We start from the raw sequence: 23,531 nt of genomic DNA, 5'->3' as shown, positions 1-23,531 counted from the left end.
CCTCCTAGTAGGAACAAACAGTATCTTGTAACCTCTTGGTCACATAGGGCAGAAAAGGGAATGAGGCAAGACAGGGAACAAGTGTCAGCTGCTGAGTGCAGACGTACTTTCTTCTCTGAAGGACAAACGCAGAGACCTGGGTATTAGAAACACTCAGCAGGGCCAGAGAGATGGCTTAGCGGTTACGTGTTTGCCTGTGAAGCCTAACGACCTTGGTTCGAGGCTTAATTCTCCAGGACTCACGTAAACCAGATGCACAAGGGGGCACACGCATCTGGAGAACATCTGGAGTTTGTTTGCAGTGGCTGGAGGCCCTGGTGCACCCATTCTCTCTCTATCTATTGGCCTCTTTCTCTCTCTGTGTCACTCTCAGATAAATAAATAAAAGTAAACAAAATACTGAAATAAAATGAAAGAAATACTCAGGAGCTAATGCAGAGAGGGACGGCACAATGAGACCCCCACCTGCCCTGGTTTTTGGATCTTGCTCAGATAAAAGTAGTAGGTGAAAAAACAAGGGTTTATCACATTAAAGGCACAACCCTTGTGGTGGTTTGATTCAGGTGTCCCCCATAAACTTAGGTGTTCTGAATGCTAGATCCCCAGTTGATGGCAATTTGGGAATTAACGCCTCCTGAAGGCAGTGTACTGTTGGGGGCGGGCTTATGGGTTCTATAGCCAGTTTCCCCTTGCCAGGGTTTGACACACTCTCCTGTTGCTATTGTCCACCTGATGTTGGCCAGGGGGTGATGTCCACCCTCTGCTCATGCCATCGTTTTCCCCTGCCATCAGGGAGCTTCCCCTCGAGCCTGTAAGCCAAAATAAACCTCTTTTTCTCACAAGCTGCTCTTGGTTGGGTGATTTCTACCAGCAATGTGAACCTGACAACAACCCCCCCTCAAAAAAAATGAGTACTAATTAAAGACATTATAGGGAGCTGGAGGGGATGGCTCAGCAAGTAAAGTCCCTGCCATGCAAGCATGAGGGCCTTGGTTCAGATCCCCAGCAACCACACAAAATGCCAGGCACGGACACACGCACATTTGTAATCTCACCACTGCGGGAGTAGAGACAGGCAGAGCCTCGAGTCGTTCCAGCTAGCTAGTAAGTGAGCTCTGGGTCCTGGGAGAGACATTGTCCCAAAAGCTTAGGTGGAGAATGATTGAGGAAGACAAGTGACATTGACCTCTGGCCTACACACACACACACACACACACACACACACACACACACACCACATGCACATATAAAAAAAGTTATAGGAAGAGGTGTACTCTAAATTCCCGTATTGAAGCTCAGCCCTGAGTAACTCAGCCGGAGACTCTATATGGAGATAGTCTTTAAAAGCGGTAACAGGGAAACGAGGCCATGAGGGTGGGTCTTTATCCAGTCTAACTGGTGACCTTTTAAGCAGGGACTGTTTGGATACAAAAAACGACTCCAGGGCATGTGTGCACAGACAGGAACGGCCACGTGACAAGCCAGCCAGAGGGCGGCCATCTGCACGCCAAAAAGAGAGGTGTCAGAAAATTAACCCGTGATCTCGAACCTCTAGCCATCAAAACCCTGAGAAAATGGATTTCTGTAGTTTAGGCCTTCTAGTCTGAGGTATTGTGGCAGCTCCGGTGCACTGCTAACTAGGGCCAGGACACGGTGACAAGAGAAACACGGAGCACAGGCCAGGAGGAGCCACAGCGAAGTTAAAGCGAGATCACGGCCAGAGGTGAGATAATAATGATGGCGAAAGTGCTCGGCTGGCATCGGTCAGCGCAGTGATGGACTAACATGCATGGGTCATCTTTAAGGCCTATGGTCTGAATATTCTTAAAAGTCTACCCCCTCCCATTACATGAAATTGTTCACTTTGAGATCACATGCCACCAAATCTTGTAAACAAGACAAAAATAAATAAATAAATAAATAAGAACACCACGGGCTGGAGGGATGGCTTAGCAGTTAAGGCATTTGCCTGCAAAGCCAAAGGACCCAAACTCCCCAGGACCCACGTTAGCCACATGCACAAGGTGGTGCACACATCTGGAGCTCGTTTACGGTGCCTGGAGGCCCTGCCACCCTCTATCTATCTATCTATCTATCTATCTATCTATCTCTCTCTCTCTCTCTCTCTCTCTCTTTTTCTACCTCTCCCTCTTTCTCTATCAAATAAATTAATTAATTAATTAACATAAAAAATATTTTAAAAAAAGAACACCATATCACAGATCCATAAATATTTCCCACCAAGTGATCTCGGCATCGGCCCTATTTGGAAACAAGCTCAAAAGATCCTACGATTGCATCCCACTTTGAGGTTTGGTTCGGCCCATAGACCATAATGGCTGATGGTGCAGAGGCAGGTCACATGGCAAATGGGAAGCCTCTCTTGATTCCCTGGTTCATAATTGGAAGTGGAAGAAGGAGAAAGAGCACAAAGAGAAACACAACTCTTCAGGGTCATTTTCAGATCTTCAGAGCCAATGGTCATCCCAAGTGACACATGAAAATTTCCTCCTTAAGGGTGCCAGCAAAGATCTTGGCACTCCAGGCACTACCTCAAAGGCAGGAGTGCCCTGTACAGAGACTCATGACCCCCTGCAGCAAAGCCACAGTAATCAATCAGCAAACATTAGGTGTCAGGTTAAAAAAAAAAAAAAAAAAAAAAAAGAACATGGCTGGGTATGGTGGTGCATGCCTTTAATCCCAGCACTTGGGAGGCAGAGGTAGGAGGATCACAGTGAGTTCAAGGCCACCCTGAGACTCCATAGTGAATTCCAGGTCATCCTGGGCTAGAGCGAGACCCTCCCTCAAAAAACAAAACAAAACAAATATTTTATATATATGTATGTATATATATATGTGTGTGTGTGTGTGTATGTATATATATATATATACACACACACGTATGCAGGGCTGGAGAGATCGCTCAGTGGTTGCCTGCAAAGCCTAACAACCTGAGTTTGATTCCCCAGTACCCATGTAAAGCCAGATTACATGGTGGTGCATGCATCTGGAGTCCATTGACAGAGGCTGGAAGCTCTGGCACGCCCATCCTCTCTGTCTGTCTCCCTTTTCTCTCTTTGTCTCTCTCTCTCTCCTCGCAAATAAATAAACAAATAAAAGACAAATTTTAAAAAAGAATATACAGAGAGGCTCAACATGGCCACACAGACATCAAGATGACCAGTGCTGAGGGAAAAGGGCAGGTGAGACCCCTCCTCCTGCTGGGCACTCACTGACCACCCTCCCTCCACCTGGGGGCAGAGCAGGCTGTGCAAGCCCTGGCAGCGTCCCTGAGCTCAGCTTGGCTGTAGGTGTGGCGGCTGACCCAGGACACTGACCCTCATCACCTGTCACCGCTGGGAGATGCCAGAGGTAGAAAAGGAAGCCCCCCACCCTGCCTGCCCCAGCCCTAGGCCCCAACCTAGCAAGTGGGGACTCACGTCTGTGGTTCTCATTTCTGTGGTTCGGCGGGGATCGGGTCTCCTGGTCTTGGGCTTCGTCCCCCTCCTCGCTGGCCAGGTGGGTGTGGGCATAGTGGTAGCTGAGTCCCGGCCGGTTCTTGTAACGCTTGCCACAGACTAGAGAGGAAAAGAGAAGAAGGGGGAAGGCCGAGGTCAATAACTCCTGGCATTCTCTCAATTTCCCATCCCCAGACCACTACCAGTATGACAGCATAGTTCATATCAACAAAAACTATTAAAAAAAAAAAAAAAAAGAGCACGGGACTGGAGAGATGGCTTAGTGGTTAAGGCACTTGCCTGCAAAGCCGAAGGACCCAGGTTCAATTCCCCAGGACCCACATAAGCCAGATGCACAACATGGCACATGCGTCTGGAGTTCGTTTGCAGCAGCTGGGGGCCCTGGTAAGCCCATTATCTCTCTCTTTCTCTCTCTCTCTCTCTCTTCCCTACCCCTCCCTCCCTCTCATTTGCCTCTCGGTCTCTCTCAAATAAATTAATTAAATTAAATACAAAAAGTGTTTTTAAACAAAAGGAGCATAGAGGTTAAGAGCTGTGTCAACATGACACCATTCTGCCTGTGAGACCCTGGGCAAGTCACTGAAGAAATGATTGTGCTTCAGGGAATGAAAATCGCATTTATCTCATTAATCCTTACACAAGCACGTGTGTGTGTGTGTGTGTGTGTGTGTGTGTGTGTGTGTGTGCACGTACATGCTGGGTGTTGAACAGATGGCCTCTCACATACTGCACCAATGCTCCACCACCAAGCTATACACCCAGACCTATACAGAGCGCTTAGAACAGTGCTGGGCATGCCTGGGAAGAGAACTGTCAGCAGAACTGAATCGAAAGGTCACTGCAAAACCATCCAGTCCAACATCCCAAGGCATCAATGAGGCACCTGAGGCCCACCAGTGCTGAGTGACTTGCCTAGGGACACGCAGCAGCAGGGCAGGGCCACCAGAAGCCAGGTCTCCTGGACTCTTCTGCTGTGCCCCGTCCACTGCCTTCTGGCCGCCTCTAGGTGAAGTAGAGAAGTTTTCTATGGAGTCTCCCATGCACCACCCAGTTGTACAGACGCCTGAGAAACGCGCTCTTCGCTCATAGAAAACAGCGACAGGAAAGGAAAAAAGGAAGAAGGGAACATGTAGGGACTTGGAGCTAATGGAGGGAAGTGACTTCAGAAGTCGGGTGTGTTCTCTCTGCTCAAACACTGATAAGGGACTGGAGAGATGGCTCAGCAGTTAAGGCGCTTGCCTGCAAGGCCTAACGACCGGGGTTCAATTCCCCAGGACCCACATAAAGCCAGATTCACAAAGGGGCGCTTGTGTCTGGAGTTCACTTGCAAGTGGCTAGATGCCCCTGGCATGCCCATTCTCATATTCTCTCTCTCTCTCTCTCTCTCTCTCTCTCTCTCTCTCTCTCTCTCTCTCTCTCTCTCTCCCTCTCTCCCTCCCTCCCTTCCCCTCTCTCTCTCTCCTTGCAAATAAATAAATATCTTTTTTTGTTGTTTTTGAGGCTGGGTCCTTTGGCTTTAAGGTCACAAGCTTGCACTTTCCACGGTGGATGCCTCAGACTCATGGTTTTCTTTCTTTCTTTTTTAAATTCAGCTAAGTGATTTATAGTTTATTTTGCCATCAAATATGATAAGAGATATATAATCTCATGGCGGAACACATAAATGCACATTTGGAAGAAAACAGATACAAAAATGCAGTTGTGGTAAAAGATCCATTTAGCCAAATGCAATGGGTATTCCTCTGTCTTCACTGTCTCCGTTGGTTTCTTAGCAGTGGAGTGGGGCAGGAAGGAGGGAAATGATGGTACCACAATTGATGTATCTATACAAAGTTTCAACTTAATAAAACAAAAAACAAAGCTGGGCGTGGTGGCTCATGCCTTTAATCCCAGCACTCAGGAGGCAGAGGTGGGAGGATTGCCATGAGTTGGAGGCCACCCTGAGACTCCATAGTGAATTCTAGGTCAGCCTGGGCCAGAGTGAGACCCTACCTCGAAAAAACCAAAAAAATAAAAATAAAAAATAAAACAAAAAACATAGCCTTTAAAACAAAAAAAGCTCAGCTTATTATATTTTTTAATATTTTTATTTATTGATTGATTGATTTGACAGAGAGAGAGAATGGGTGCATCAGGGCCTCCAGCCACTGCAAACGAACTCCAGACACATGTGCCCCCTTGTGCATCTGGCTGACATGGGTCCTGGGAATCAAACCTGGGTCCTTTGGCTTTGCAGGCAAATGCCTTAGCCATTAAGCAACCCCTCCAGCCCTGTTATCATTTTTTAAAACCATCATTAGCAAGAATAGTTAACATTATCTCTTCTTTCCCATATTGATATAAACAATTTCCTATTACCTTAATTCACTTTGAATAATCATCAGAAAATTTTTTTTCTTTTTTTTTCTGATTTTACAAGGTAGGGTTTCACTCTAGCCCAGGCTGACATAGAATTCACTATGTAGTCTCAGGCTGGCCTCAAACTCACACCAATCCTCCTGAGTGCTGGGACTAAAGGCATATGCTACCACATCCAGCTGAGTATATTTTTTAAACAGAAAAAAATACAAGTATTTCATATTTTCATAAAGTTGGATCTAGAGGTTTCACTGTTTAAAATGATGCATATAGCTAAGTTTTAGCCTTCATCAGTTTAAGCACTTCCTCTTATACCCATCTTAGAGTTTTGTTTTTGTGTTTTCTGAGATAGGGTCTCACTCTATCTCAGTCTCACCAGGAATTCACTATGTAGTCTCAGGGTAGCCTTGAACACACAGTGATCCTTCTACCTCTGCCTCCTAAGTGCTGGGATTAAAGGTGTGCACCACCATGCCTGGCCCCGTCTTAGAGTTTTATTGTAGGCAAATGTTATCAACTGTCCTGTAAACACCCAGTAGCGCGGGGCACCTCTGGAATGTACAGATGCTGTGAGTCATGTTGATTTCCTAGCAGTTCACACTATTGAACCATTCTTGCATTCCTAGAGCATTTGATACATTTGAGATATCATTTGACATATTGTTGCGTTCACTTTGCTAGTACTGCACCGGTACTCAGACATGATCTAAATCTATAATTTTGGACTATATCAGGATTCAACTTTATGATTCCGCCAAGTTCCAAAAAGGAATGTTTTTCTATGTGAAGTTGGATGACACATGTAATCTCTCTTTTTTATTTTTCTTCTGAAAATGAGGATAATGTTTACCTTGAAGGTTAATTTAAATGATTATAAATAGTATTTGTAAAGCATCTCACTCAGTTCCCAGCAAATAATAGATTTTAATACATGGTATTGGATGTCACATCTCAGGTTGGACTTTGAAAGAGGAACTCCGATCCTTGTTGTATACCATGAGATCTGATGATTGATTTAACTTCCTTGATAAGGGAAGTGTTTGAAATTCAAGATGGTGATCTAGAAACTATGAATTTAAGGCTGGAACTCCATCTCTCGCTTCCCCTTTCTTCCCTCTCATAAATGTTGCAAAATATAAAGTTACATGGTTCCATGCATCTCAGTTTCATGTGACTCCGGAAGCTGGACCCAAAGAGGCCCCTGAGGTACGTTGTTGGCCTGCTTGTGGCTTTTTCCATTTAACCTTTTAAGTGATCTGAGGTCAATAAGCAGCACATTGCAGGGTCACTGGATATGAATCCACTCAGCCACCAAGCTCACTGCTGACGAGGGACATACGTCAATCAAGAGCGATAGCGGTATCAGTATTTATACCAGGCAGCCTGGGCCCTCCGCATAATCACCCATGACAAACTGCACAGCAAGGCATTTGTGCCATTCGCTACCCCAACCGGGGCTCTTTTCCTTAATCACAGGATTTCAGGATCTTAACAATTAGTCTAACCATCTTTCCAAGGGTTTTACTCCCATGCATAGTCCAGAAGTCTGTGTCCTGGGACTCCAGGGATGGAGAACTCACTACCCTTCAGGGGACTCCTTGAGTCCTGGTTAGGTCTGCACTGGCGAGTCTCCCTTAAGGGTGTTTTCTTACTGATTTCATCTTGACATCAACAGTCGCCCCTCGTCTGGTTGCCACGCACATACTACAAAACATATTTGCTGAGTGGCTGATAAATGGATACAGAAACACCTACAGGAAAGCCAAGAGTCAGGGGGAAAGGTGAGCCCAGCTATCCACACTAATATCCTAATGCTTCTTAAAGCCCCCAAGGCTAAAGCTGCACACACAGAAACGCTCCAACTGTCTCCTTCCCCAACACCACAGAGAATAGTAACCTTTCAAGCACCTTCTTCCACTAGAACAGACAGTCTCCAGATTGGCACCCACAGGGTGGCCTGGGAACTTGTGACAGAAGCAACTTCTCAGGCCCCGGCCCAGCCTTGCTGAATCAAGAACTCTAGGCACGAGACTCAGCTAGAGCAGACTGGGGTGCCCAGGAGCTGCTCACTAACCCTCCAGAAGGCCCGACTCTGCTCACCCTGCATCCACCTGCCCCCCGAGTGGTAGGTGAGAGGCCGGAGGGGTTTGCCAGGCATGGCTGAAGGCCCCACCAGAGGCTTAAGCAGGCCTGGGCTGTCAGGCCTGACTAAGTGCCCCGGACCCTGGAGGTTGCAGCAGGCCTGGACCCCGATAATCTCCCCTCCATGCCAGCAGGCTCCCTCCCCACAGAGGATGCAGCAAGCCTACAGCTCACCTCAAGACCAGCAAGAGGGAGGCCACTCCCTCCCCCCAGCCTGGGGCGCCCGGACACCCCGATAAGAGTTAGGTTTTGCTTTCCCCAGAATCCTTGTGACTTCTTGCCGCTTGCCCGGAAGTCCCTATATGTTAGTGAGGTATCGGCCAGCAGCCTTGGCACAGCCAATCCCCCTACGACCAATACCCTATGCCTTTTCCCGCTGCTACTTAGACCATGTGACCCTTTTCTGCTCACCCGGAAAGTCCCTACATGCTAATTAGGCATCAGCAGGACCTCTGTACTAACCAATCCCCCCTGAGCCATACCCACCTGTATCTCTTCCCCCTCTTTCACAAAGGCTTATAACCCCATTCCCCTGACAAACAAGCTGATCTCTAAAGCCGTGTCCTGGATGTTTCTTCCCGTCGCACTCACGGCTGCTCAAGTCCCTGCTCCTCAGTTGCCTGGACGCCCCTGGGAAACCGATGCGTGGCAGCCCCCAGGGCGGAAAGGAACCACAGGGGTTGGTGGGTGGAGGGAGGTGACACTGAGACCCAGGGGTGGTCCTTGGAGGACCCAGACATGTAACACAGGGAGATCCTGAGCAACAAGCACCTTTATGAAGAACCTCTGGGTGGTGCATCCTGGAACAAAGCCTATTTGAAGCAAGCCAATCTTTCATCGCTAGAACTTCAATTTATTAAACATCTGACAGGTGCCACCAGAAGGATGGCGACAAGAGGTCCCAGGCTCTGGAGTTCTCTGTCTAGCAGAGGAGACACACCTATAAAGGAAGTGGGTGAAGGTGTGAGCAGCATACAACACAGAAGGGCCTGTCAGATGGCTTGAGCTTGAGGACATGGCCTCCCAAGATAGGAACCCCAACACAAGAGCACATGAGATGAGCAAAATGTTAACCACAGGTCAAGGAGGTCAGGGCGTCCAGGGCTCCAGAGCATGCCCACACAGTAACACAGGGACACGGTGGGGTGGGGGGGAATTTTTGAGAAAACTAGAGGAAAGAGGTTAGGACAGGTATAAAGGGAGCTAATAAGAAAGGTCACTAGACTGGACTTTATCATGACAATGGGGTCTCAGGGAGGGTTGGTATCAACAGGATCAATGGAATCCGGCTCAGATGTTAGCTATCACTTACAAAGACAGGGCAAAAGACAAACGGGAAGGTAGTAAGAGGCTACTCGCCTTATCTGTGTATAGAACAATGAGGACTTACAGATGGAAAGGACAGGAAGAAATAATCTCACAGACAGGGGTGTAAGAAAGCAAGGGGAGCCAGGTGTGGTGGCGCACGCCTTTAACCCCAGCACCCGGGAGGCAGAGGTAGGAGGATCGCCATGAGTTCAAGACCACCCTGAGACTCCATAGTGAATTCCAGGTCAGCCTGGCCCAGAGTGAGACCCTACCTCAAAAAAACAAAAAAAAGAGAAAAGAAAAGAAAGCAAGGGGAATCGTATGGATCATATGCTTTCTAGGTATTCCTTACCCAGCCTGGCTTCATTTGACACCTGGCCCTACCTCCCCCTTGTCCTCCTGCTCACTGGCCTTTTTATTTCCTGAGCAGTTTGCTCCCTACCACAGAGCTTTTGTCCCTCTGCCTAGTATGTCTCCATCCCCAGTGTGCCTGATGAACAGCTAGCCATCCTCAGATCTTAGCTCTAATGTCCTCCCGCAGGGAGGTCTTGCCAGTCAAAATCAAGACCCTGCTTTTTACCTTCCTAGGACTGCTTGAGCCGCAGTCCACGTGTCCCCTGCCTGCAGCCTGGGAGGCAGGCTCTGCTCGTTCACGTGCACTGGAGGACCAGTGATGGGAACGGGGCGTGACTTGTAACTGAGGGGAGTCAGGAGGAAGTGCGGGTTCCTGACTTGGGCAACTGGTGAGAAGGATGCAGGAGAGAAATCAAGTTTCAAAGAAACAGATGAGATATGTCTGGGTTGCCTTTAAACTCCTGGAGTTTGGGAGAGAGATGTGATGTGGATTTGTGGTATTGGCAGGTTGGCACTGGAAACAATGGGTGTGGAGAGACATGCCAGAGGTGGAAATGGAGAGAGACCTGAAAGGGTATCCATAGGTTGGAACCCAGAAAACCCCAAGATAGTAAGAGACGCATGGAGAAAGAGAAATGGATTTCTTTAATTTGTTAAGAAAGACTCGTGGGCGTGGGGGGCGCACACCTTTAATCCCGGCTCTCTCAGGAGGCTGAGGTAAGAGGACTGCCACTGAGGTTGAGATCAGCCCGAGACTACATAGTGGATTCCAGGTCAGCCCAGGCTAGCACGAGACCCTACCTTGAAAAACCCAGAAGAAAATAAAAGAAAGACTCACTCACATAAGAGTGAGCAACGTACCCCAAAAAAAGGGGGCTTCATGACAGGAGAAACAATGATGCCCCCAGCCACAGCTCCTGCCACCAGCTCCAAAACGTTGACCACGTGCCAGGTGCGTAAACATGCCCAAGGCAACCTCCCCCTCGTTTTAGAAATAAGTGGACTTGGGCTGGTAAGATGACTCGGTGCATAAAGTGTGCATCGTGCAAGAGCGAGAAGCCAAGTTCGTATCCTTAGGAGGCCACTTGTGACCCCAGCACTGGGAGGAGAAGACGGGATCATCACTGGGGCAAGCTGTCTAGCTAGGTTAGCTGAATTAACAAGGCCTGGGTTCCAATGACAGACCGTAAACTAAAGGCAGTGAGCAGATGAGGAAGCCATCCCCTCCACACACGTGTGCTCTTGCACACACGTGTGCCCACACACAACAACACTTAAAGATGTGCGCACTCTGGCACAGAGGTAGAGCCACGATCACGTGAGAAGCCTAAGAAGGGACAAAATGGGGCGGGGATGGAAAAAGGGACCAGCGGGGGTGACGATTAGAAGGCCACTTCAACAAGCAGAGAATCCCGCAGTGGGCCACGGTGCTCCCGCAACTGAGGACGCCAGGAAGGCCATGGACTGTTCCTCCAGCGTGATTTGTGAGGAGGAGGCAGCCATCAGGACTAAGGAGAGCCAGTGGGTATGGTGTTTTGCCCAGGCGAATGTGTGAGCATGTCACAGGCTAAAGTCATGGCGGCAGGAGGGCAGTTGGGAAAGCAAGGTTAGGAGGAGCCCGAGTTAATGGAGCAGGTACTGACCTCAAAACAAAGCTTCCAACCCCAAGACCTAGTCTTTAGACCAACTTCATCATCACTGTTGAGAGGGGGGAGTCAAGGCTTCATGATGTATGTTGGTAGAATTGTATTAGAAGCAGACTGCTACATTCTGACAGAAAGAAATATTCTGGAAATCCTGCCTTAACTGGTGTTTGGGTTCTATCTTCTGTCGCTGCAAACACTAGGGGCCAGCTTCACAGGCATGTGACCTGGGCATTCAGACGGTACTGTGTTTGGAAAGGCCTCACACTTGGTCTCATGTTCTGTGGCCATCATGTTGAAATGCTTCCTATGGGCTCATCAAGGAGCCATAGAATTTTATTTTTATTTTATCTTTTATGTTTTTTTTTTTTATTTTTTGGTTTTCCAAGGTAGGATCTCACTCAAGCCCAGGCTGACTTGGAATTCACTATGGAGTCTCAGGAAGGCCTTGAACTCACCACGATCCTCCTACCTCTGCCTCCCAAGTTCTGGGATTAAAGGCATGCACCACCATGCCCGGCTCTTGGGGCCCTGGATTTTTATTTGGCATTGGAATCCATTGAAAATATGTTGGTATCCAGGCATGGTGGCGCACGCCTTTAATCCCAGCACTCAGGAGGCAGAGGTAGGAGGATCACAGTGAGTTCAAGGCCACCCTGAGACTCCATAGTGAATTCCATCCAAGTCAGCCTGGGCTCGAGTGAGACCCTACCTCAAAAAACCAAAAAAAAAGTGTGTGTGTGTGTGTGTGTGTGTGTGTGTGTGTGTGTGTGTGTGTTGGTACTGGGAGTGGAGATATGGGACTAAATTATTCCAACTGGTCCCATGAAAACCACCAGGGTGACCCTAGGTCCCAAGCAGCTCCTGGTCAGGAGTCAAATTCCCTGCTAGTTAATCTTGAAGTCTAGCTCAGTTCACTGGCCACCTAGCAGTCACTGTTCTAGGTCCATCAACTGCTCTGGTCTGAGTCAACCTTATCCTTAGGGAGGAAGGCACAATGGCGGGTATGTAGGTAGTCATTACCTACATGGGTCGGGTTCCAGCTCTGGTTTTACTGCTACGTATGACTACCTGTATTGCTGACTACCTATGTGATCTAGGGTAAACTGATGCATGTCCTCGTGGTCAACATAGGGCTGATTATGACTTAAAACACAGTCTGGGGCTGGAGAGACGGCTTAGAGGTTAAGGCACTTAAGGACCCATGTTTGGCTCTCCAGATCCCATATAAGCCAGACGCACAAAGGTGAGGCATGTGCAAAGTTGCACATGCCCACTAGGTGGTACAAGAATCTGGAGTTTGATTTCAGTGGCTGAGGCCCTGGTGTGCCAATTCTCTCTCTCCCTCCCTCCCTCCCTCTCTCTCGCTCTCTCTCTCTCCTTCTGTTTCTCTCTCACTCATCCTCTCTAAAATAAAAATAAAAGCCCACGGCCTGGCTCATGGTACATCTCAGCCAGCTTCAGCTATCGTCATTCCCCACTGTGGGGCTCAGCAAAAAGAATAAACCCCCAAAAGGCTGGGGGTCGGGGGGGACTAGTCATTTCTCTCTGAAGTCTGAGGTGACGGGTTAGGACGAAAAAGAAAATGTAGGGGTCTGAAAATAAAGTGAAACCATCTGCTCCCCTTTTATCATGTCAGCAATCTCACACTGGAACTATCTGTCACAGGGAATCAGACTGAGCCCCAAGACTGCTGAAGCATGCAGAGAGGAAGGCTGTGTCCCCATCTTCCCATCCCAGTCTCCTTCCCCAGGGCATACTCTGCGTCACGCACCTCTGAAGCCATCACCCCAAGGACCAGTCAGCTCTGTCTGTGTGCAGCCTAAGGTCCTTCTTTTCACCTTGGCAAGCAAGCACCTGGATTTTGTGTTCCTGGCACAGTGTGTGTGGAGAGCAATGGCAACAAGGGAAGTCCAGCTTGCCTCCCTCTCTCTCTCCTTCCCCCTGGGGCAGATCCATCTGTCACGCTGCAGAAATAGCATTTGCCCACATCCTGGTCCAGAGCTGGGCTCTCCATGCAGGACCTCCTGACTGGAGTTACAAATGCCATCAGTGTGGCCTCAGAGTATTGACGGCATGCCCTTAGACCCCTTAGCCCTGCTTGTTCCTTGTCTGGGGCCAGGTGGGAAGCAGGAGGTAGACCAGGAAGAGGAGGAGGAGGAGACCTCTGGCAGTTTGTGTGAACAAAGCCGGCTGCAGCAGACAGCAGAATCCTTCCTGCCGGGGAGAAGCGGCCGCCTTCCCTACTGATAACTTAATGACTCTGGCACATTTTCATCAGCCCAACTTGGAGCACGCAGTGGGTATCTGAGCCAGTGGTTCCCAGAGATGGAAAGCAGCGACAGAAAGCAATTACAGGATGAGTGTCCCGGAGACAAAGCCTGGGCCTTGGGAGCCACCAGCCACATGGCATTCTCACCTCTGCCCATGTTACAGCCCTGAGAACCGCACCCCCTCCCCCTTCTCTCTGCAGCTCAGTTCCCTCTGCTGGGACACAGATCACAGCACCTATACCTGCTGGCACCTTAGGAGCATCATGGCTACAATCAGACAGCCTTGAATCTCAATCCACAGCCTCATTCGGTCATAAGGCACAGACCCCATTTGACAGATGAGAAGCCTGAGTCTAAGGGAGATGAAGCCACTCCCTGAATGATAGAGCTAGTATTTGAACTCGGATCTGTGTGCCTTTGAGCACACAGCTGGAAGATGAACTGGGTGGTCCCTGCTTGTCACTCCTGCCCTCCACACCCCCAGTGCTTGAGGCTGACCTCCAGGGCCTGCTTCGCTCGTGACTGTTCATGTTTCTGGCAGTTTGGCCAGAGGAGGTAGCTGCAGGAGGAAGGAAGGAAGGAAGGGAGGGAGGGAGGGAGGGAGGGAGGGAGGGAGGGAGGGAGGGAGGGAGGGAGGGAGGGAGGGAGGGAAGCACAGTGTGTGTACTCTGTCATGTTTGTGTCCCATTTGAGCCTCCATAATCATGACGTGATCAAAGTCTCTCCTGCTCAGCCCTTCTAAGTGGAAACCATGTCCCACAAAGCCCCAGAGATTTCCTTGGCACTCCCATCCTGGCTGGCAGGAGTTCGGAGCTCCTGTGCCTTGACAGCGGCCCTCCTTTCTTCTCCTCTCAGCCCGCACCATCTGGGGCTGGAGGAATTCCCACAACTGGTTCCTCAAGTGGGAGGCAGCTCAAAGTGAGAAAAGCCCTGCATGGCCCTCAGATACAAACTCAGATTGGGATAAAACCCAGAGGAGAGTGCAAAAGCCACCAGCTCAGGCTCACCCTCTCAGGGCCCGTTTGTTCATCCCTAGGACCATTTTCAATACCCAGGCTTTACTTGAGAGCAAATGATGGCTCCATAGGGCTCAGATGGGGACAAGTCCTGGCTTCAAGACTCCCTCAGCTTCTGCAGTGCTCAGGCCTTGCAGCCACGTAAGTGACAAGGCGCTCCTCTTTGGCAAACCCAGAACCCCAGCACCCACTGGGCTAGCGTTACCCTGTCCTCAAATGCCTTACACCAGCTGAGTTGGTTGCCTTTAAGAGATCTGGAGTCTGGCCCCAGCTCTGCGATTAACCTTCCTTGGACAAACTGCGTGCCTTTCTGGCCCTGATTTCTCCATCTGTAAAAATACGGAGGTTCGACCAGATAGTCCCTAAGTCTCCTCCCTGCAGGGACCTCGTGGCTCTGCTTTCTCGGTGTAGCTACTGAGTCCAGCGCGCCTTCAACTAGGGCAGAAGAAAGGATGTAGGCTCCCAGCCACAGGATCTGCACGGGCTTGACGACATCCCTCTCGGCACCCACCCAGTAAAGCCTGCAGCCGCTTTCCTGCGGTACCATGAAAGCACCCTTGGCGCTTATTGTATGTGACTGCTTTGGATGGAAACACAGAGGCTGGGGGCTGAAGGCACTTGCTTGCAAAGCCTGACAGCCCAGGTTCAATTACCCAGTACCCACATAAAGCCAGATGCACAAAATTACACATGTATCTGGAGTTTGTTCTGCCTCTCTCTCTTCAAATAAATAATATTTCTTAAAAAAAAATAGGGCTGGGGTGATGGCTCAGCAGTTAGATGCACTTGCTTTTAAAGCCTACCAGCCCAGGGTTTGATTTGCCAAGAGCTACATAAAGCCAAATGCACAAGGTGGCATATGCCTCTGGAATTCATTTGCAGTGGCAATGCCCATTCCCTCTTGCTTGTTCTTTCTCTCTGCTTGCAAATAAATAAACAAAAATGTTTTTTAAAAAAGAAAAAAGAAACACAGAGGCTGGGGACATTGTGAGGTATCATGTCTTGGCTTGCTTTGTTACTTTTGACAGGGTGTAGTGGTTTGGATGTAAAATGTCCCCCATAGACTCACATGTTTGAATACTTAGTCCCCAGTTGGTGGTGTGAAGATGTGACACTGGCTGTCTGCTCCTGTCATGCTTTCCCAGCCATAATGGACACTTACTCTCGAAACTATAAGCCAAGATAAGCCCTTTCCTTCAATAAGCTGCTTCTGGTCAGATGTTTTGTGTCAGCAATGAGAAAGTAACGGATACACAGAATGGTATTGAACTCGGTACGTGTATACCACCAAGCCCTGACTTTCTATAACCACATTATAGCTGACCTGCCCATTGGAACTAACATGAACATGGTTCCCAGTTAATAACAAGAAGGAGAAAGAGAGAGAGACGAAACAAGCCTTGCATTTCAAAATATTACATAATCTGCCTCTGGATCCCCAGCAGAGAAATAAATGTACAGAGCCCCAAAACCAAAGCATTAAATATGTTAGCGGGGCTATTTCCTGCCCTGCTGAGAAACAGGGTAGCAAAATGCTGGCAATTTGCTGTGTTTCCTGGGGCCACGGACATGATCTTAGCCTCGGTTTCGTTGTCAGTAAAATGGAGATCGTGATAGTTTGTACATCAGAGTCGCACTGAAAGTTGCATGAGTTCAGGCGTGTTAAGTGCAGAGTGGTGGTTCTGGCAGATAGCATGGGTGCCAAAACAGTGGCTCCCGCTGGCTCTGCAACCCTACAGATGAGCTTTTCCAGACGTATCTCCAGGCCGACGTGCTTCACCAGTGCTGCACAGCCATCCACTGGGCAGCCCGGTCAGGCGTCCCACAGTCTTTGGCTTACCCTAGCCCTGGGTTGCAGTACCCCATCTGCTGCCAAAGGTGTTCGCCTCCAGTCCTGAATCGAAACCCCATGTTCCCTTCTCTAGCCATTTCTTCAAGGGCTCAGGATCACCCAGTAGAGAGTAGGGTGCCGGTGGCCTATGATGTGGCCCTCTGCTTCGGAAAAATACAGAAACCAGCTTGAGAAGAGAGCCACAAACTGGGCTCTTGGTGTGAGAGGGAGTTTGGTGAAGGTATGTGTGAGGTCCTCAAAGAAAGGGGCCAGCGGCTGCTGGGGGTGGAAGGGGGTAGGAGAACGGCAGTGACTGGAATCAAATTCCACCTCGACCACTGATTCACAGAGTGACCCCCAGGAAAGTTAATTAACCTCCTTTCCTCCCATTCCTTATCTGCAAGATGAAGATGACAGCAGTTTGTATCTCGCGGTCCTTCTGTGAGGGGGAAAGAACTCATCTAGACCCGTAACCTAAGTCAGAAAGTTTAGCCCTTATTCATACGACCTCACCTCCCAGCCCTACACAGACCTTTCCATCCCCGAAGACACAAATCAGTTCAATCTGCGCTCGCCTAGCTCTGCCTGGAACCCTCCTTGACCACCCTCTGACCACTCCTCCCATCCCTATTCCACCCACTGTCTGCTCAGTTAAATGCCTCCTTGCGCGACAGGCCTGACCTCGGCAGGGATGCTGGAAATGAGGGAAGAAGGAAGCAGCAATGTTGGAACAGACAGTCCTTAACATGTGCGACCCTTTGTCCCTGCCGTTTTCTTCCCCAGCCAGGTGCCCTCTCTGCTGCACACAGAGAACCCCAGATGCCCAGCAGCAAGTCACCTTCTTTTTTTTTTCTTATTTTAATATTTTTATTTATTTATTTGCAAGCAGAGAGAGAATGGGTGTGCCAGGACCTCCAGCTGCTGCAAACGAACTCCAGATTCATGCATCACTTTGTGCATCTGGCTTTACGTGGGCCTAGGGGAATGGAACTCAGTCATTAGGCTCTGCAGGCAAGTGCCTTAACTGCTGAGCCATCTCTCCAGCCCAACAAATGATCTTCTTCAAGTCCCACATGGGAATTAGCAGAGCTACAAGGTGACCTCAGATGTCTCACTCCACAACCACTTTTTCCGGCTCTCTCACTTGGCAAGGATCACACCCCCACGGACACTGGCTCCAGGCCCTTCGACCTCATGATCCTGCTTCAAGTAAACAGTAAACCAGCTGCAATGTTGGTGTGAACAGTGAGCAAGTTTTAGACTGTCTAAACATTGATCTCGCACATTGGAACACAACCACAAACTGTGGTTTGTCCACACTGCGGAATACTACATAGCCCTAAGTTGATGGGATAGAAATGTATTTGTGGCCAGGCATGGTGGCGTATGCCTTTAATCCCAGCACTCAGGGAGCTGAGGTAGGAGGACTACTGTGAGTTCAAGGCCAGCCTGGGGCTACAGAATGAGTTCTAAGTCAAGCTGTGATAGAGTGAGACCTCAAAAAAATAAATAAATAAAGAGGGGGACGGAAGAGGAGGGAAGGGATGAGTCTGGCAGAGCGTGAGTTCTTGCTGAGGACTAAGCTTACAGGTGATTCGTAATTTTTCCTTCTTTGCATACTTGTAGTTTCTGGTTTTTTTCTGCATAAATAAATACTATCTCCATAGGAAACATTACCATTAAAAATTAAAAGAGGGAGCCACGTGTGGTGGCGCACGCCTTTAATCCCAGCACTCAGGAGGCAGAGGTAAGAGGATCTCTGTGAGTTCGAGGCCACCCTGAGACTACATAGTGAATTCCAGGTCAGCCTGCACCAGAGTGAGACCCTACCTCGAAAAACCAAAATAACATAAAATAAAGAGGGTTGGAGGGATGGCTTAGTAGTTAAGGCATTTGCTTGCAAAGCCAAAGGACCCAGGTTCAATTCCCCAGGACCCACATTAGCCAGATGCACAAGGGGGCGCACGTATCTGGAGTCTGTCTGCAGTGACTAGAGGCCCTGGTGCACCCATTCTCTCTCTCTCCCTCTCTCCCTCTTTCTCTGTCAAATAAAGAAAGAAAGAAAAAAGAAAAAAAGAACTGGGGCTGGGTGTGGTGGTGTATGTCTTTAATTCCAACACTAGGGAGGCAGAGGTAGGAGGATCACTGTGAGTTCGAGGCCACCCTGAGACTTCATAGTGAATTCCAGGTCAGCCTGGGCTAGCGTGAAACCCTACCTCCAAAAAAGAAAAAGAACCTCTTTGAATGTTAGTACCTGACCTATGATTAGTCACCCTTATTTCTCATAAAGTTTGTAACATGTGACAATCAGTGAGAGGAAGGCTCCTGTGGTAGGAAAATGAGCCCAGAGGACATGGGTCATGACCCAAGACCAGATGGCTTTGGTGGTGAGCTTGGAAGGGGTGGGTAAGACAAGGGAGAGTACGTAAGGGCCAGGCGGCAGGGTATGCAACAGGGCAAAGGAAGCAGAGGCAAGACGCTCTGAGGCTATGGATCAGAGAAACCTAAGCGTCTTCTAGCCCTGCAAAGACACTACCGCCTGTGTCCATGGCATGACAGGAGTTCCATACCTGAGCCAAGCTTTACCAGAACAAATAGACCCCAGTGATCCGTCCCACACCATGCACCCTCTGCCCCACACCAAGCCCCCGCCCCATACACACATGCCAACCCAAGGATTTGCAAGATCATGGCAGAGAAAACTGAGCGATGAGCCCTGCTTCCCCTCAGTAGCAAAGAGCCCAGAAGGCCCTATTATTGGCTCTTCCTCTGCAGTTTGAAGCACAAACCCATGATCCTCAGAGGACGTGGGCCTCCATGCCCTCCAAAATAAAGTTTTAATAAGACAACAATGACCCTCTGCTGCTCCTCACCATGGTCAGGTTGGAGTGAAGTCAAGTCAAGTCAGGCAGATTTCCTGGGACAGCGGTGGGTCCACACTAAGGCTGCCCGCCCACCCATCACCCATCCTTGGGCCCTCAAGCGGTTTCCGTGATATCCCGCAACATGCTCCCCCCTCCTGCCCTTGAGACACCTGGTCCCCTGGGCCAAGAGCCTCGCTGTGACGCCACCTGCCACGTGGGAGGAAAGATCTCACGGTGCAGAGATGAGATGGGTGCTGACCAGAAAAGCCCAGACTTCTAAGAGTACCGTAGACAGTGAGGGACAGAGCTGGGTCAAGACCTGCGTTAACCCATCCCTTCTCCCTCCAGCAGAATGCAAGATTTCAGAGCAGAAGGGACCACAGGCTCTAGTTTGGCAGTGTGCCCACCGGACTCAAGTATGGCTTGCTACGTTTTCAGCGTGAAATGTCTTCCCGCAGGTGTCCAGCACTGGTCCTCGGCTGGTGGGCGCTCTTTGGGGAGGCTGGGGAACCTTGAGGAGGTACAGCCTAGCTGGTAGAAGTAGATCGATCGCTGGGGAAGCAGGCCTTGGGGATCGTGGCCTGGCCTTGCTGCTGGCCAGGCGCTCTGCTCTGCTGAGATGGACTGAAGCAGCCCTGTTTTCCTGCTGCCACGTCCACAAGCCACCACGAAGCCCGTTACGCCCACCTTGATGGACTGACCGCACCCTCTCACACGGCGAGCCAAAGGCAATCCTTCCTCCTTGCAAAGCTCATTTCAGATACGCTGTCACAGTGATGAGAAAGATAACTAAGGGAGGCCTTCTGTGACACGGTCACTTTTTCACAGGCCATACCTGAGGAGCTAGAGTATTGGAATAAAGAGACTGCACACTAACAGGAAGGTGGACCTGGGAGGGCCAGCCTGATGTTGGAGTATCAGACATGACCCTGAGGTAAGGCCTCAGGCCTGTTTGTCTGTCTTTCGTCACTAATCTACCCTAATACGCAGGTTGTAGGTGATTTTAATTGACTCAAATGTAAAAGGCTAGAATTATATCTATTCCATTCCACTTCAATTACAAAGGCTACCCGGCTCCAGCTTACCAACCTGACCCTAGAAACCATCAATAGTACACAGGGCTTCACCTCATAAAGAATGCATGCTTACTAATTAATTTCTACAACATTTTTTCCCTCCGCTCTTGGGAGAAATCGATGGTGGGAGGGCAGGTTGAACCAACAGTTTGGTAGGGAGATGTCCTAGGCCATATCAGTTCTAGAGTCAAAGAAAGAAATTGAGGGCTGGAGAGATGGCTTAGTGGTTAAGGCACTTGCCTGCAAAGCCAAAGGAGACAGGTTCAATTTCCCAGGACCCATGTAAGCCAGATGCACAAGTTGGCACATGCATCTGGAGTTCATTTGCAGAGGCTGGAGACCCTGGAGACCCTGGCATATCATTCTCTCTCTCTCTCTCTCTCTCTCTCTCTCTCTCTCTCTCTCTCTTTCTCTTTTTCTCTCTCAAATGAATAAAAATAAAATATTTTTAAAAGAAAAAATTCAGATCTTACTGTGGGCACTTTGTTTCTCTTTGGCTTTGTTTTTTAATGCAGAATCTCACTCTAGCCAAGGCTGATCGTGAATTCATGAATCCTCTTACCTCAGCCTCCTGAGTCCTAGGATTGCAGGTATTAGCTTAGTGTGAGTACTGACCAATTGTATGAACTGCAACAAGTCCCTGCACCTCTCTGGGCCTTCATTTTCTTCACGTCAGCTGGGCAGGTGACACACGCCTTTAATCCCAGCACTCTCGAGGAGGAGGTAGGACGTTAACAGTGAGTTTGAGGCCAGCCTGAGACTACATAGTAAATTCAAGGTTAGCCTGGGCTAAAGTGAGATCCTACCTCAAAAAAAATCAAGGGCTAGAGAGATTGTTCAGTGATTAAAGCACTTGCTTAAAAAGCCTAATGACCCAGATTCAATACCCTAGGACTCATGTAAAGGCAGATGCACAAAGTAATGCGTGTATCTGGAGTTTGGAATGGCTGGAGTTCCTGGTATGCTCTTGCTCTCTCATCCTCTCTCTCTCTCTCGCTCTCCTTGCAAATATAATAAATAACATTATATTTTTTAAAGTGAGGTCAGCTATCCCTGTCTCAAGATCACTGTGGGAGATCATAGAGGTAGTATGTGCAAATGTTAAGCACACTGGGGCACACGTTAATGGCAATCATTACTAAAATTCAGAAGAAACTTGTCTGTGCCCAGCAAAAATAGGGGAGCTGTCTTGCTCCTCTCAGGATGCCTGGCACTTAGAAACAGCATCATCATCTTTTCAATCATGCTCCACGAACAAAGAAAATGTGAAAGTGGGTCTCTCCTCAGCAGCCTGCCCTGGTGGCCATGATGCTGCTGGAGCTGAGCAGAGCCAGGAGCACTGAGGAAGAAGAGAAGCAGCTCTGGGAATGGGACAGAAAGCATCCCAGGCGCTCATCCCCAAGGCCTCCTTTCTCACCTCTGCCCCCACTTAGCACTCCACCTAGAACTTGGGCTAACGGTACTATTAGGATTTCAAGCGACTAAGCAAATTAAAATCAGGTGGTGGGTTGCTGACTTTGATTCTAGACTGCTGAGTTTTATCACTGTTAAAAGAACTAACAAGGAAAAAGAGTCAACGGAGGCCAACTCAAACAGCGAGGCAAGCCAATAATGGCGGTATGCCTGGAGAATTCTAGAGCCTTAGGATTTCCAGGGTAGAGGCAAGGACCACTGAAAAGAGCTGAGCAGTCAGAGACTAAGAGCCATCGCCTTGCAATATACGGCAGCATAGAGAAAAATCCCCCAAGAAGCTCTCAGAAAAGGTAGATTCTGGGCTTGGCCCCTGTGGTTCTGACGTAGGAGCTCTGTTGTGAGGTCCTGGAATCTGCAATCTTCATGTGCCTCTAGTCATTCCTGTGCACTTCGTCCAGGCCACACCCCCCATACCAACAGCCTTCTCCCACAAAGTCCTATTCTGTTGCTTCACTGGTAGGTAATGAACACTTTTCCTGAGGCAAAAAAAGATGGAAAGGAAAGAAACTGAATTTTAATCCTTAAACATGCTAAACTTTCGAGATAATTAATAGAGATTGGTTACTTGCTGGAAAATGAAGCATTCATACACACGCCATAGCTTGGGTAAAAAAAATAATAAATTACATTCAGAGATTTAATAGTTCTGAGATGGAATAATTTCAATGGCTGAGTGAAAGGCAAGAAGCAAAACCATCTATCACCTGAAGATATCTGTTATGATAATATTTCAGCCACCCATCGTGAAGAGGAAGCTTGCACCCACCACACAACAAGACAATCATACTCAGGAACACATGCCAGGAAGGGTTAAACACACTCACATATGAACAGTGGCTACTACCACTCCACATAAGCCCAGAGGGGGGTCTTGAGGTCCAAGGTGACCTAATATTTGCATAAATAACTCCAAAGATGGAGTGGGAACAATGCAGATCAAACCACAGACGATACAAAGATGACAGAGATCACAAATGTGTAGAGAATGAAATTTAACTACTGGGCAATGTCTTTAAATTTGCTTTTATTGAATCTTGTATATTGGAGTCGCACATTACTATTTCTGTTTATTGAGACTCAACAGGGCCAAACACAGAGTCATTTATGGAAAGAGGGCATAACCAAATGCATAAGAAGAAAAGACCACACACCTGGAGAGACCCTGGCACAGGGCAGACGGGCACTGACCGGGAAGTGGGTTAGATGTGCACTCGGCAGTGGGATGTTCACACAGATGAGGGTCGTGCCAAGAGATGGTGTAGAAACAAAACAAGAGAATGCATCTGCCACTCTCTGATGCTGCGGTGGCAGTGTTGTAAACACGGAGCTGGAAGGGAATTCTTAGCAGAATTGCATAAGGTTTGGGGGTGAGACACTAGGTTAACCCCAAGATTACAAGAGATGCTAGTCAAAAGTGCTGAATTGCGTATTTGTTGGGGAATGAGATCCAAAGACAAGGGGTCTTGGAAGAGCATTTCCAGCTCTGATTAAGGAGAAACAATCACTCAAAGCACAGCTGGAATCATGGGGAAAGGGCAGCTTACAAAGACACTATCCCTGGGGATGCTCAAGAAAAGCGACCAGACACCTTTCAACTTAGGATGCATTAGAGATTATTAAAAGCATTCCTTGCCCAGTTCAGGGGTGGGGGACTGGGCTTCATGACCCCTCCAAAGGTCATTTGTATCCCAAGGGCACCAGATAAAAATAAAAG

At 48.7% G+C, this 23,531-nt stretch overlaps 1 protein-coding gene across 1 annotated transcript in view; it reads right to left on the bottom strand.

Annotated features, from left to right (window-relative positions):
- Dpf3 (double PHD fingers 3) overlaps window positions 1-23,531 on the bottom strand; it is a 359,744-nt gene that overhangs the window by 96,740 nt on the left and 239,473 nt on the right. The window contains exon 7 of the mRNA XM_004649423.3: window positions 3,441-3,578. Coding sequence (XP_004649480.1) covers window positions 3,441-3,578 — 138 coding nt within the window. The remainder of the gene's footprint in view (window positions 1-3,440; window positions 3,579-23,531) is intronic.

Source organism: Jaculus jaculus, chromosome 7 (assembly GCF_020740685.1).
Source record: "Jaculus jaculus isolate mJacJac1 chromosome 7, mJacJac1.mat.Y.cur, whole genome shotgun sequence".
Classification (NCBI taxonomy): domain Eukaryota; kingdom Metazoa; phylum Chordata; class Mammalia; order Rodentia; family Dipodidae; genus Jaculus; species Jaculus jaculus.
This window is presented reverse-complemented; position numbering and strand designations above follow the sequence as displayed.